A 16,285-nucleotide genomic window follows, 5' to 3' on the forward strand; every position below is an offset into this window, starting at 1 on the left:
CTGCTTCATGCAGACTGGCAGCTCTGGCTGCGCTGAACAGGCGGGAGACTCCGGCAGCGCTGTAGAGGAGGAAGGCTCTGGCTGCGCTGAACAGGCGGGAGGCTCCGGCAGCGCTGTAGAGGAGAAAGGCTCTGGCTGCGCTAAACAGGCGGGAGACTCCAGCAGCGCAGGAGAGGAGAAAAGCGCTGGCTGCGCTGAACAGGCGAGGCACACTGAAGGCCTGGTGCGTGGTGCTGGAACTGGTGGTACTGGATCGAGGACACGCACAGGAAGCCTGGTGCGGGGAGCTGCTACCGGAGGACTGGAGTGTGAAGGTGGCACAGGATGGGCTAGACCGTGAAGGCGTACTGGAGATCTTGAGAGCAGTGTTGGCACAGGACGTGCAAGGCTAGGGATGTGCACAGGAGGCCTGGTGCGTGAGGCTGGCACCAACTTCACCAGCCGACTAACACGCACCTCAGGAAGAGTATGGAGCGCTAACCCAGGTGCCATCAAATCCCCAACACGTTCCGTCGGGCGAATTCCATGCAAAAAGCACCAACACAGCAACTCCCTCATTTCTCTCTCCTCCAATTTCCCCATTAACTCCTTCACAGTCTCTGTTTCGCTCACCTCCAACACTGGCTCTGGTTCTGGTCTCCTCCTCGGCTCCTCACGATAAACAGGGAGAGTTGGCTCAGGTCTGACTCCTGACTCTGCCACACTCTCCCTGAGCCCCCCAAGAAATTTTTGGGGCTGATTCTCAGGCTTCCATCCGCTACGCCGTGCTGCCTCCTCATATCTGCGCCTCTCAGCTTTCGCCGCCTCCAGTTCTTCCTTGGGGCGGCGATATTCTCCAGGCTGATTCCAGGGTCCTTTACCATCCAGTTCTTCCTCCCATGTCCATTTCTCCAGGTGGTGCAGCCTCTCCCACTGCAGCTGCTGCTGCTCCTGCTGCTGCTGCCTCTGTTGCCTCTCCTGTGGCTCCTGCCTGTTAACACGCTGCTTGGTCCGTTGGTGGTGGGTGATTCTGTTACGGTTTTCTAGTGGTGATGAAGGAGAGTCGGACCAAACTGCAGCGTGTCGATTTAGATTCATGTTTAATCAAACGAAGAAACACGAACACTACACAAAACAATAAACGTAATCGAAACCGACACAGCCTATCTAGTGCAAACTAACCGAGAGTACACATAGGACACTAAGGACAATCACCCACGACAAACTCAAAGAATATGGCTGCCTAAATATGGTTCCCAATCAGAGACAACGATAAGCATCTGCCTCTGATTGAGAACCACTCCAGACAGCCATAGACTTTGCTAGATAACCCACTAAGCTACAATCCCAATACCACCACCAAAACCCCAAGACAAACACACCACAATTACAAAATCCCATGCCACACCCTGGCCTGACCAAATACATAAAGATAAACACAAAATACTTTGACCAGGGCGTGACAGCTGGTCTGTTGTAATATAATAAAGACAGTAGATCTAGCTGGTCTGTCATAATATAAGAGACAGTATATGTAGCTGAAATGTCAATATAATGAGACAGTAGATCTAGCAGGTAATAATAATATAATATATTCACCTTCAACTCTCTATATATATATCGGTTTGTTATACCTGTTGAAACAGGGCTCATATGTGAAACTATTCTAACTGAACATTTTCATTCACAGTGACACTGTCTCCGAATGGGAGTCTTATCCGGTGTCCTGTGTGAATTTAAGTATGCTCTCTCTAATTCTCTCTTTCTCTCTCTCTGAGGACCTGAGCCCTAGGACCATGCGTCAGGACTACCTGGCATGATGACTCCTTGCTGTCCCCAGTCCACTGGCATTGCCGCTGTTCCAATTTCAACTGTTCTGCCTGCGGCAATGGAACCCTAAACTGTTCATTTTTACTCGAGGTGCTGTCCTGTTGCACCCTCTACAACCACTGTGATCTCCACCCAGCACAGCCAGAAGAGGACTGGCCACCCCTCATAGCCTGGTTCCTCTCTAGGTTTCTTCCTAGGTTTTTGCTTTTCTAGGGAGTTTTTCCTAGCCACCGTGCTTCTACACCTGCATTGCTTGATGTTTGGGGTTTTAGGCTGGGGCTATATAAATAGATTTGATTTGATAGAGGGTCTTCCAAATATTGAAAGTGTGTAAATAGTTACCCATGTTATTTTGTATATGTATATACACTGCTCCAAAAAAATTAAGGGAACACTTAAACAACACAATGTAACTCCAAGTCAATCACACTTCTGTGAAATCAAACTGTCCACTTAGGAAGCAACACTGATTGACAATACATTTCCCATGCTGTTGTGCAAATGGAATAGACAACAGGTGGAAATTATAGGCAATTAGCAACACACCCCCAATAAAGGAGTGGTTCTGCAGGTGGGGACCACAGACCACTTATCAGTTCCTATGCTTCTTGGCTGATGTTTTGGTCTCTTTTGAATGCTGGCGGTGCTTTCACTCTAGCGGTAGCATGAGACGGAGTCTACAACCCACACAAGTGGCTCAGGTAGTGCAGCTCATCCAGGATGGCACATCATTGCGAGCTGTGGCAAGAAGGTTTGCTGTGTCTGCCAGCGTAGTGTCCAGAGCATGGAGGCGCTACCAGGAGACAGGCCAGTACATCAGGAGAAGTGGAGGAGAACGTAGGAGGGCAACAACCCAGCAGCAGGACCGCTACCTCTGCCTTTGTGCAAGGCGGAGCAGGAGGAGCACTGCCAGAGCCCTGCAAAATGACATCCAGCAGGCCACAAATGTGCATGTGTCTGCTCAAACGGTCAGAAACAGACTCCATGAGGGTGGTATGAGGACCCGACGTCCACAGGTGGGGGTTGTGCTTACAGCCCAACACCGTGCAGGATGTTTTTCATTTGCAGGAGAACACCAAGATTGGCAAATTCGTCACTGGAGCCCTGTGCTCTTCACAGATGAAAGCAGGTTCACACTGAGCACATGTGACATACGTGACAGTCTGGAGATGCCGTGGAGAACGTTCTGCTGCCTACAACATCCTCCAGCATGACCGGTTTGGCGGTGGGTCAGTCATGGTGTGGGGTGGCATTTCTTTGTGGGGCCGCACAGCCCTCCATGTGCTCGCCAGAGGTAGCCTGAGTGCCATTAGGTACCGAGATGAGATCCTCAGACCACTTGTGAGACCATATGCTGGTGCGATTGGCCCTGGGTTCCACCACCTCATCAGGAGCATGCCCAGGCGTTGTAGGGAGGTCATACAGGCATCTGGAGGCCACACACACTACTGAGCCTCATTTTGACTTGTTTTAAGGACATTACATCAAAGTTGGATCAGCCTGTAGTGTGGTTTTCCACTTTAATTTTGTGTGACTCCAAATCCAGACCTCCATGGGTTGATAAATTTGATTTCCATTGATAATTTTTGTGTGATTTTGTTGTCAGCACATTCAACTATGTAAAGAAAAAAGTATTTAATAAGAATATTTCATTCATTCAGATCTAGGATGTGTTATTTCAGTGTTCCCTTTATTTTTTTGAGCAGTGTATATATATTTTTTTCATATTTTTGAATCAATAATTTAAAAAATCATTTTTTTTTCTTTTTTTTGGGGGGGGGGTGTTAGAATACCATTTTGCTATTTTGTATATAGTTATTTGTTTCAAAATGTATACATTCACCAATTTGGCCACTTGGGTACATTTGGGCTACTTGTGTGGGACACCTGGGTGACTTCATGATAAATGTCATGTAGCACACTCGTTTTGGAAGTTATCATTCACAAACTAGTACTGTTGCCCTCTGATATTTTTCACTAAAATTGTCCCCATCATCCTATCTGAATGTTTGTTTTATCTTGTTCATTTTAAAGATGATGATTCAAAAATAAAAATATCTAAACCAGATCTATTGTGTTATATTCTCCTACATTCAATTCACATATACACAAACTTCAGCGTGTTTTCTTTCAAATGGTACCAAGAATATGCATATCCTTGGTTCTGTGCCTGAGCTACAGGCTGTTAGATTTGGGTATGTCTTCAGGCGGAAAATGCACAAAGTAGGGTTGGAGCTGTGAGAGGCTAACCATGTCCCAGTTTAGGTCACCTAACAGCACGAGCTCTGAAGATAGATTGGGCAATCAATTCATATATGGTGTCAAGGGCACAGCTGGGGACAGAGGGTGGTCTGTAGCAAGTGGCAACGGTGAGAGACTTGTTTCTGGAAAGGAGGATTTTTAAAAGTAGAAGCTCAAATTATTTGGGCACAGACCTGGATAGTTAGACAGAACTCTGCAGGCTGTCTCTGCAGTAGATAGAACATCCAAAGGGGGCGGAGTTTCAGTCTGTTAGAAAATGTTATAGTTAAAAATGGACATTTCAGGGTTCTCGGAAATATTCCTAAGTCAGGATTCAGACACGGCTAGGACATCCGGGTTGACAGAGTGTGCTAAAGCAGTGAATAAAACAAACTTAGGGAGGAGGCTTCGAATGTTAACATGCATGAAACCAAGGTTTGACGGTTACAGAAGTCAACAAATGAGTGGGGAATGGGAGTGGAGCTAGCCACAGCAGGGCCTGGGTTAACCTCTACATCACCAGAGGAGGAGTAGGATAAGGGTACGGATAAGTGCTATAAGAACTGGTTGTCTAGTACGTTCGGAACAGAGAGTAAAAGGAGCAGGTTTCTGGGCACGGTAGAATAGATTCAAGGCATAATGTACAGACAAAGGTATAGCAGTATGTGAATAGAGTGGAGGTAAACCTATGCATTGAGTGACGATGAGAGAGATATTGTCTCTAGAAACATAATTTAAATCAGATGAGGTCGCCACATGTGTGGGAGGTGGAACTAAAGGGTTAGCTAAGGCATATTGAGCAGGGCTAGAGGCTCTACAATGAAATAAGGCAATAATTACCAATCAAAACAGCACTGGACAAGGCATATTGACATTAGGGAGAGACATGCGTAGCCGAGTGATCATTGGGTCCATTGAGTAGCTGGGCGAGCTGGAGGCACAGTGATTCAGACTGCTTGCGGGCCTGGGCTTGCAGGCTAGCAGAAGGGCCTTAGAGGGACTTTGCGATGGACGAAGTCATTTGTAGCCCCTTCGTGCGGTTACGTCGGCAGATCAGTCATGATGGATCAGCAGGACTCCATGTAGAAAAAGGGTCCTGGCCAATTGTCAAAAAATGTATAGTAGCCCCCAGACGGGCCGACCTCGGGTGTGAACGTAGGCAACAACACATCCGCCACTCTGATCCTCAAGACTGTGGAACAACAAGGGTGTGATCTAAGCTTCCTCCTGTCCTCCCTGTTCACCCACGACTGAGTGGCAACTCAATAATCAAGTTTGTTGACAACAGTGGTAGGCCTTATTGCCATAGATGGCTATTTTAAAATGTTGGAAGACCTCAATGGCAATGTTCATGCCAACATGGATTTCATCCATCTAGAGTCCTCTATCTAACTCCATGAGACTCCATGAGACTGACTCAATAGCCAGGTTTTGACGAGCAAACACTGGCCCCTAATTGCAATGAGGTGCACCTGGAGACAAATAGATGCACCTGGGTAAATTAAGACATGTCACATAACATAAATACCAGGTATATTGGATCTTGTTATCATCAGTTGCATTTTTTCTGTTAGTACCACTCCTGTACCTGGCATCATGCGCATGTTGAGACTGACGGTGGTCACATGAGTAAAATCTGTATCTGATGCAGATTATAATTGAAATATATATGACCAAATGTTTGTATTTGTGAGTAAAAAGAAGTACATGTAATATGATTTGAGGGACTTTCAGTTCCTTTTCGGCAAAAAGGTATTCAAAGCATGGAATATGAGACCAAATGCTGAACTTGACTACAATACACTTAGTATTAACTGAAATGCTTGAGTATAGAGACCAATGCTGAGTTGTAGCTTCATGGTCCAAGTGCATATGATGTTGAATGTTGCTGAACTAGCTGTGTGATGTTGTTTCAGTGCTGGCTACAGCTTGCTGCACACTAACAGATGGAGGTACTGTTATGTAATAATGATGATACTACTTAACCAAGCTAATGTGAGTGGTGTTTAATTCCTGTTTATTTGTCCTGGCAGCAATCAGCATCACATGTGAAGGCTCTGATGCTTGGCTGCAATGTGGTAAGCTAGTCCACACTGCTGAACAGTATACTCACCGACCACCTATGATTGTTTATTCTGTAGATTAGCGTCACTAGCCCACACTATAGAGACCCATACTTGGCTCTCCTTCGTGCCTCACTGTTCTCCATCTCCCTCAGTTGGAGGTAAGATCCATATCAAGCGTGCGAACTACGGTCGTCGTCAACACGATGTTTGTTCTATTGGGCGCCCTGATAACCAACTCACTGACACCAACTGCCTCAGCCAATCCTCCACCAAATACAGGAGTATTTGGTGTCCAGGGACTTATAAGTCCCGACACAGGGGTCTCCAAAAACGAAATTGGATGCAGGGACAATACACTCGCTCTTTCCACCGCATCTGTGTGTTTCAAAGACAGGTTGAGGTCATGAGTTCATACAGGTAAACACAACATGTTCCAGCACATTTCTGCCATCTTGCTGGTGGTGGTTTACACTACCGCCAAGGAGTTACAGGTTCTAGTACCTTTCTGCCATCTTGCTGGTGGAGGATTGGCTGAGGCAGTTGGTGTCGGTGAGTTGGTTATCAGGGCGCCCAATAGAACACACATCGTGTTGACGACGACCGTAGTTCGCACGCTTGATATGGATCTTACCTCCATCTGAGGGAGATGGAGAAGAGAGAAAAGGAAAACAGTGAGGCACGAAGGAGAGCCAAGTATGGGTCTCTATAGTGTGGGCTAGTGACGCTAATCTACAGAATAAACAATCATAGGTGGTCGGTGAGTATACTGTTCAGCAGTGTGGACTAGCTTACCACATTGCAGTAAAGCATCAGAGCCTTCACATGTGATGCTGATTGCTGCCAGGACAAATAAAACAGGAATTACACACCACTCACATTAACTTGGTTAAGTAGTATCGTCATTATTACATACAGTACCTCCATCTGTTAGTGTGCAGCAAGCTGTAGCCAGCACTGAAACAACATCAAGCAGCTCATTCAGCAACATATGCACTTGGACCATGAAGCTACAACTCATGCTTTGTATACCTTTTTGCCCAAAAGGAACTGAATGTACCTCAAATCTTATTACATGTATTTCTTTTTACTTAAAAATACAAACATTTGGTCATATACATTTAAATTCTAATCTGCATCAGATACAGATTTTGTATACTCACATGTGACCACCGTCAGTCTCAAAATGCGCATGATGCCATGTAAAGGAGTGGTACTAACAGAGATACAACTGATGATAACAAGATCCAATACACCTGGTATTTATGTTATGTGACAAGTTTTAATTTACCCAGGAGTATCTATTTGTCTCCAGGTGCACCTCATTGCAATTAGGGGCCGGCGTTTGCCGGTCAAAACCTGGCTATTGAGTCAGTCTAATGGAGTTAGATAGAGGACTCTAGATGGATGAAATCCATTTTGGCATGAACATTGCCATTGAGGTCTTCCAACATTTTAAAGTAGCCATCTATGGCAATCAGGCCTACCACTGTTGTCAACAAACTTAATTATTGAGTTGCCAATCAGCCATGGGTGAACAGGGAGGACAGGAGGAGGCTTAGATCACACCCTTGTTGTTCCACAGTCTTGAGGATCAGCGTGGCGGATGTGTTGTTGCCTACCTTCACTCCCGAGGTCGGCCCATCTGGGGGCTACTATACATTTTTTGCAAGTGGCCTGGACCCTTTTACTACACGGAGTCCTGCTGATCCATCATGACTGATTTGCCGACGTAACCGCACGAAGGGGCTACAAATGACTTTGTCCATCGCAAAGTCCCTCTAAGGCCCTTCTGCTAGCCTGCAAGCCCAGGCCCGCAAGCTGTCTGAATCGCTGTGCCTCCAGCTCGCCCAGCTACTCAATGGACCCAATGATCACTCGGCTACGCATGCCTCTCCCTAATGTCAATATGCCTTGTCCAGTGCTGTTTTGATTGGTAATTATTGCCTTATTTCATTGTAGAGCCTCTAGCCCTGCTCAATACGCCTTAGCTAACCCTTTAGTTCCACCTCCCACACATGCGGTGACCTCATCTGGTTAAATTATGTTTCTAGGGACAATATCTCTCTCATCGTCACTCAATGCACAGTTTTACCTCCACTGTATTCACATATTGCTATACCTTTGTCTGTACATTATGCCTTGAACCTATTCTACCGTGCCCAGGAACCTGCTCCTTTTACTCTCTGTTCCGAACGTACTAGACGACCAGTTCTTATAGCACTTTTCCGTACCCTTATCCTACTCCTCCTCTGTTCCTCTGGTGATGTAGAGGTTAACCCAGGCCCTGCTGTGGCTAGCTCCACTCCCATTCCCCAGTCACTCTCATTTGTTGACTTCTGTAACCGTCAAAGCCTCGGTTTCATGCATGTTAACATTGGAAGCCTCCTCCCTAAGTTTGTTTTATTCACTGCTTTAGCACACTCTGTCAACCCGGATGTCCTAGCCGTGTCTGAATCCTGACTTAGGAATACTTCCAAAAACCCTGAAATGTCCATCTTTAACTATAACATTTTCTAACAGACTGAAACTCCGCCCCCTTTGGATGTTCTATCTACTGCAGAGACAGCCTGCAGAGTTCTGTCTAACTATCCAGGTCTGTGCCCAAATAATTTTAACTTCTACTTTTAAAAATCCACCTTTCCAGAAACAAGTCTCTCACCGTTGCCACTTGCTACAGACCACCTTCTGTCCCCAGCTGTGCCCTTGACACCATATATGAATTGATTGCCCCATCTATCTTCAGAGCTAGTGCTGTTAGGTGACCTAAACTGGGACATGGTTAAAACCTCTTACAGCTCCCCCCCTACTTTTTGCATTTTCCGGCTGAAGACATACCCAAATCTAACAGCCTGTAGCTCAGGCACAGAACCAAGGATATGCATATTCTACTCTGAAGTTTGTGTACATGTGAATTGAATGTAGGAGAATATAACACAATAGATCTGGTTTAGATATTTTTATATCATCATCTTTAAAATGAACAAGATAAAACAAACATTCAGATAGGATGATGGGGTCAATTTTAGTGAAAAATATAAGAGGGCAACAGTACTTGTGCAAAGTTTCAGAATGATAACTTCCAAAATGAGTGTGCTACATGACATTTGTCATGAAGTCACCCAGGTGTCCCACACAAGTAGCCCAAATGTACCCAAGTGGCCAAATTGGTGAAGGTATACATTTTGAAACAAATAACTATATACAAAATACCAAAATGGTATTCTAACACACCCCCCCCCCAAAAAAATGGAGATTTTTTTTTTTTAATGATTTTTTAAAATTATTGATAAAAAAATATGAAAACAAATATATACACTGCTCAAAAAAATAAAGGGAACACTGAAATGACACATCCTAGATCTGAATGAATGAAATATTCTTATTAAATACTTTTTTCTTTACATAGTTGAATGTGCTGACAACAAAATCAATGGAAATCAAATGTATCAACCCATGGAGGTCTGGATTTGGAGTCACACAAAATTAAAGTGGAAAACCACACTACAGGCTGATCCAACTTTCATGTAATGTCCTTAAAACAAGTCAAAATGAGCCTCAGTAGTGTCTGTGGCCTCCACATGCCTGTATGACCTCCCTACAATGCCTGGGCATGCTCCTGATGAGGTGGCAGATGGACTCCTGAGCGATCTCCTCCCAGACATGGACTAAAGCATCTGCCAACTCCTGGACAGTCTGTGGTTTAACGTGGCGTTTGGTGGATGGAGCGAGACATGATGTCCCAGATGTGCTCAATTGGATTCAGGTCTGGGGAACGGGCTGGCCAGTCCATAGCATCAATGCATTCCTCTTGCAGGAACTGCTGACACACTCCAGCCACATGAGGTCTCGCATTGTCTTGCATTAGGAGGAACCCAGGGCCATCCGCACCAGCATATGGTCTCACAAGTGGTCTGAGGATCTCATCTCGGTACCTAATGGCAGTCAGGCTACCTCTGGCGAGCACATGGAGGGCTGTGCGGCCCCCCAAAGAAATGCCACCCCACACCATGACTGACCCACCGCCAAACCGGTCATTCTGGAGGATGTTGCAGGCAGCAGAACGTTCTCCACGGCGTCTCCAGACTGTCACGTCTGTCACATGTGCTCAGTGTGAACCTGCTTTCATCTGTGAAGAGCACAGGGCTCCAGTGACGAATTTGCCAATCTTGGTGTTCTCTGGCAAATGAAAGACGTCCTGCACGGTGTTGGGCTGTAAGCACAACCCCCACCTGTGGACGTCGGGCCCTCATACCACCCTTATGGAGTCTGTTTCTGACCGTTTGAGCAGACACATGAACATTTGTGGCCTGCTGGAGGTCATTTTGCAGGGCTCTGGCAGTGCTCCTCCTGCTCCTCCTTGCACCAAGGCGGAGGTAGCGGTCCTGCTGCTGAGTTGTTGCCCTCCTATGGTCTCCTCCATGTCTCCTGATGTACTGGCCTGTCTCCTGGTAGCGCCTCCATGCTCTGGACACTACGCTGACAGACACAGCAAACCTTCTTGCCACAGCTCGCAATGATGTGCCATCCTGGATGAGCTGCACTACCTGAGCCACTTGTGTGGGTTGTAGACTCCGTCTCATGCTACCGCTAGAGTGAAAGCACCGCCAGCATTCAAAAGAGACCAAAACATCAGCCAGGAAGTATAGGAACTGAGAAGTGTTCTGTGGTCCCCACCTGCAGAACCACTCCTTTATTGGGGGTGTGTTGCTAAATGCCTATAATTTCCACCTGCTGTCTATTCCATTTGCACAACAGCATGGGAAATGTATTGTCAATCAGTGTTGCTTCTAAGTGGACAGTTTGATTTCACAGAAGTGTGATTGACTTGGAGTTACATTGTGTTGTTTAAGTGTTCCCTTAATTTTTTTGAGCAGTGTATATACAAATACAAAATAACATGGGTAACTATTTACACACTTTCAATATTTGGAAGACCCTCAGTCCTCTATCAAATCAAATCTATTTATATAGCCCCAGCCTAAAACCCCAAACATCAAGCAATGCAGGTGTAGAAGCACGGTGGCTATGAAAAACTCCCTAGAAAGGCAAAAACCTAGGAAGAAACCTAGAGAGGAACCAGGCTATGAGGGGTGGCCAGTCCTCTTCTGGCTGTGCCGGGTGGAGATCACAGTGGTTGTAGAGGGTGCAACAGGACAGCACCTCAAGAGTAAAAATGAACAGTTTAGGGTTCCATAGCCGCAGGCAGAACAGTTGAAATTGGAACAGCGGCAATGCCAGTGGACTGGGGACAGCAAGGAGTCATCATGCCAGGTAGTCCTGACGCATGGTCCTAGGGCTCAGGTCCTCTTCCGAGAGAAAGAGAGAATTAGAGAGAGAGTACTTAAATTCACACAGGACACCGGATAAGACTCCCATTCAGAGTCAGTGTCACTGTGAATGAAAATGTTCAGTTAGAATAGTTTCACATATGAGCCCTGTTTCAACAGGTATAATAAACAGATATAGATAGAGAGTTGAAGGTGAATATATTATATTATTATTACCTGCTAGATCTACTGTCTCATTATATTGACATTTCAGCTACATATACTGTCTCTATTATATTATGACAGACCAGCTAGATCTACTGTCTTTATTATATTACAACAGACCAGCTGTATCTACTGTATCCATTTCACTTTGGCCATTGATGTGGTCCTGCCCTCTCCTCAACAGCCTCAAATAGGCTATTTCAAGTGGGTTGGGGTTGGGCGGCAGACACACGCATCTCACATTTCATGACATTACATGTTTATATATTGCTTCGAAATTTAAAAACAAAATCACAATAATATTTCATATTATTAATTTCAAACAAGGGCATTAGCATGATAAGAACTTACAGGTGCAAAACGATGTCCTCTCCCGTTCAAAAAATATTCCTCCACAATCGCTAAATGAAGCATCCTACAACAATCTGTCTCACCTTCCCAATCAATTTATTCTAAAATTGTATGTATGTACATCTGTATATCTAGACTTAGATTTAGCTTTCCCTGACTTAGTCGCCATAATGATTGATATATAAACAGTTGAATCTGCGTGTTTACCGAACAATACAGTGCGTAATATGCGTAGCTCCTTCCGGTATGAAACTTCAATAGCAAATGACTCACTTTACGCTGGAGCTTACTACATGGGTTGGTCTTGCAGCACATAATCATGGTGTATTGCCGTTTAGCTCAGCTCATTGGCTATCTACCCAGCTAGATTTCAAGACGATCAGAGGTCATTGGGTTAAAAGACAGTTAATAAACGAAACAGCGGGCAAATCATTGGTGCACAATGATGTCATGACTTGTTGTCTTCAAATCGGTTTCTTTCAGTCAATACGTCCCGCGAAATGGCCCATCAGGTTTGATTGTGTTACAAACAAACCAGTTGATTGCAGTGAAACCAGACATGACTGGAAAAGTCACGTTCTGTGTGGGTTATTTGCCTGAAATGTGTGGTCGAAAATGAAATGGACTTTACGACACAAGCGGTTCACAAAATGTTTTGTGTTAGGCTAGAAAAATGGATTTTATCAAACAAAAGATCATTCATTGTGTAACAATGAGCATTGGAATTGCAAACAGACGAAGATCGTCAAAGGTAAACAATTTATTTTAATGCAGTTTGTGATTACGTTACGCCTGTGCTGGTTGAAATAGTTTTTTTTTTTAATGGGCTCTGTTCTCAGATAATCGCATCGTATTCTTTTGCAGTAAATCCTTTTTTAAATCTGACAACGCAATTGGATTAGCAAGATTCTAGGCTTTCGATACATGTGAGACACTTGTATTTTCATGAATGGTTAATATGACTATTTATGTAGCGATCACCATACGTTGTGGAATTTCAGCCCGCTAGCAGGTTCCGTGCGCAGAGAGGTTAACACCCCGGCTATCCTACAATCTAAGCTTGATGACCTCAATCTCATACAAATTATCAACGAACCTACCAGGTACAACCCCAAATCCGTAAACATGGTAGCCTCATAGATATCATCCTAACCAACCTGCCCTCCAAATGCACCTCTGCTGTCTTCAACCAGGATTTCAGCGATCACTGTCTCATTGCCTGCGTCCGTAATGGGTCTGTGGTCAATCGACCACCCCTCATCACTGTCAAACGCTCCCGAAAACACTTCAGCGTGCAGGCCTTTTTAATCGACCTGACCCGGATATCCTGGAAGGATATTGACCTCATTCCAACAGTAGAGAATGCCTGGTTATTCTTTAAAAGTTCTGTCCTCACCATCTTAAATAAGCATGCCCCACTCAAAAAAATGTAGAACCAGGAACATATACAGCCCTTGCTTCACTCCAGACCTGACTGACCATCATATGCAAGGAAGTTAGGAACCAAAATATACAGGCAGTTAGGAAAGCTAAGGCTAGCTTTTCAAACAGAAATTTGCATCCCTTGTAGTACAAACTCCAAAAAGTTCTGGGACACTGTTAAATCCATCGATAATGAGAGCACCCCCTCCCAGCTGCCCACTGCACCCAGGCTAGCAAACACTGCCACAACCGATAAATATATGATAATTGAGAATTTCAATAAGCATTTTTCTACAGCTGGCCTTGCTTTCCACCTGGCTACCCCTACATCGGTCAACACCCCCCAGATCAACTTGCCCAAGCCTCCCCAATTTCTCTTTCACCCAAATCCAGATAGCTGATGTACTGAAAGAACTGTAAAATCTGGACCACTACAAATCAACTGGGCTTGACAATCTGGACCCTCTCTTTCTAAAATTATCTGCAGAAATTGTTGCAACAACTATTACTAGCCTGTTCAAGCTCTATTTCGTATCGCCAGAGATTCACAAAGATTGGAAAGCAGCCGCAGTCATCCCTCTGTTCAAATGGGAGACACTCGAAACCCAAAAAATTGCTACAGACCTAAAAATCCAATCTGGAAGTGACTAGTCTTTTGAATGCTCTGCGTACCAATGCTTCCCTATTGAGCAGTGAATGGGATATAAACCAGATTACTTTTTCTCCGTATTCCCCAAGGTGTCTACAGCATTGTGACGTTGTTTTACGCATTTATGTTGAAGAATACCCGTAAGCGGCTACATTGCGCAACTGGTCACCTGATGGCTCCCAGAGTGATTCCCGAGCAAAATACAGAGGTAGCCATTATTCCAATCGGTCCTACTGAAAAACCAATTGTCCCGGTGGATGTATTATCGAATAGATATTTGAAAAACACCTTGAGGATTGATTATAAACAACGTTTGCCATGTTTCTGTCGATATTATGGAGCTAATTTTGAATATTTTTCGGCGTTTTCGTGACTGCAATTTCCGGGCGATTTCTCAGCCAAACGTGAAGAACAAACGGAGCTATTTCGCCTACAAAAATAATATTTTGGGAAAAAAGGAACATTGGCTCTCTAACTGGGAGTCTCATGAGTGAAAACATCCGAAGCTCATCAAAGGTAAATGATTTAATTTGATTGCTTTTCTGATTTCCGTGACCAAGTTACCTGCTGCTAGCTGGACAAAATGCTATGCTAGGCTATCGATAAACTTACACAAATGCTTGTCTAGCTTTGGCTGTAAAGCATATTTAGAAAATCTGAGATGACAAGGGTGATTTTAACAAAAGGCTAAGCTGTGTCTCAATATATTTCACTTGTGATTTTCATGAATAGGAATATTTTCTAGGAATATTTATGTCCGTTGCGTTATGCTAATTAGTGTCAGTCGATGATTACGCTCCCTCACCCGGGATGGGTAGTCACTAGAGGTTAAGCTCGTCTGATAGGGAGGGTTTGGTGGGCATCAAGTCCTTATTATTATGCAGTAATTTGTGGACGAAATTAGGGCAACAGTTTCCTTCCAGAGAGACATCAGACATTGTAACATTTTATGTTTTCCAGAAACATTGCTCACTCGGGATATGTTGTCAGAGTCGATACAGCCATCATGTTTCTTCGTGCAGACAAAAAAAAAACGTCTCTCTGGTAAGTGGAAGGGCGGGGGTTTATGAACATACAGTAACTCAAGTCCTTTTGTTCACCTGATCTAGAAATCCTTACAATCAAATGCCGACCGCATTATCTCCCAAGACAATTCTCTTTGATTATAGTCACAGCTGTGTATACCCCCCCTTCCCCAGGAAACCAGATATTCTCAGGCTGCATTTATCAAATCCAAACCAAGACTCCATTTTTCTCCATTTTTCTCATACCGCCCTATAGGCAGAAACTCAAGCAGGATCTACCCGTGACTAAAACCATTCAACACTGGTCAGACCCATCGGAATCCACGCTTCAAGATTGTTTTGATCAGGTGGACTGGAAAATGTTCCGGGAAGCCTCAGAAAATAAAATCGTTTAAAATCGTTTTAAACGCCGACTCTGTGAGTGAGTTTATTAGGATGTGCATTGGAGAGGTGTGACTATTAAAACCTACCCCAACCAGAAACTGTGGATAGAATGCAGCATTTGCGCAAAACTGAAAGCGCAAACCACCACATTCAACCATGGAAAGAGGTCGGGAATAAAGCTGAATATAAACAGTATAGTTATTCCCTCCGCAAGGCAATCAAACAAGCGGAATGTCAGTATAGGGACAAAATGGAGTCGCAATTCAATGGCCCAGACAAGATACGTATATGTGGCAGGGTCTACAGGCAATTACGGACTACAAATGTATAAAATGCCTGGATGTTTACAATTTTGGTGATTCTCGGACAGAGATGGCCGCCTCGCTTCGCGTTCCTAGGAAACTATGCAGTTTTTTGTTGTTTTTTACGTGTTATTTCATACATTAGTACCCCAGGTCATCTTAGGTTTCATTACATACAGTCGAGAAAACTACTGAATATAAGATCAGCGTCAACTCACCATCAGTACGACCAAGAATATGATTTTCACGAAGCAGATCCTGTGTTCTGCCTTTCAACCAGGAGAACGGAATGGATCCCAGCCGGCGACCCAAAAAAACAACTCCGTATAAGAGGGAAACGAGGCGGTCTTCTGGTCAGACTCCGGAGACGGGCACATCGTGCACCACTTCCTAGCATTCTTCTCGCCAATGTCCAGTCTCTTGACAACAAGGTTGATGAAATCCGAGCAAGGGTAGCATTACAGAGGGACATCAGAGACTGTAACGTTCTTTGCTTCACGGAAACATGGCTCACTGGAGAGACGCTATCGGAGGCGGTGCAGCC

At 44.6% G+C, this 16,285-nt stretch overlaps 1 protein-coding gene across 1 annotated transcript; it reads right to left on the reverse strand.

Moving 5' to 3' along the window:
* Window positions 1-6,370: 6,370 nt before the first annotated feature.
* Window positions 6,371-7,330, reverse strand: LOC112255543 (L-rhamnose-binding lectin CSL3-like). The gene is made up of 5 exons (XM_042323734.1): window positions 7,277-7,330; window positions 7,035-7,070; window positions 6,909-6,953; window positions 6,618-6,753; window positions 6,371-6,491 (listed from the first exon to the last, which is right to left on the reverse strand). Exons 1-5 carry the CDS (start codon window positions 7,305-7,307, stop codon window positions 6,371-6,373), a joined length of 369 nt encoding a protein of 122 aa, XP_042179668.1. The 5' UTR covers window positions 7,308-7,330.
* Window positions 7,331-16,285: the final 8,955 nt, after the last annotated feature.

Source organism: Oncorhynchus tshawytscha, linkage group LG07 (genome assembly GCF_018296145.1).
Source record: "Oncorhynchus tshawytscha isolate Ot180627B linkage group LG07, Otsh_v2.0, whole genome shotgun sequence".
Classification (NCBI taxonomy): Eukaryota; Metazoa; Chordata; class Actinopteri; order Salmoniformes; family Salmonidae; genus Oncorhynchus; species Oncorhynchus tshawytscha.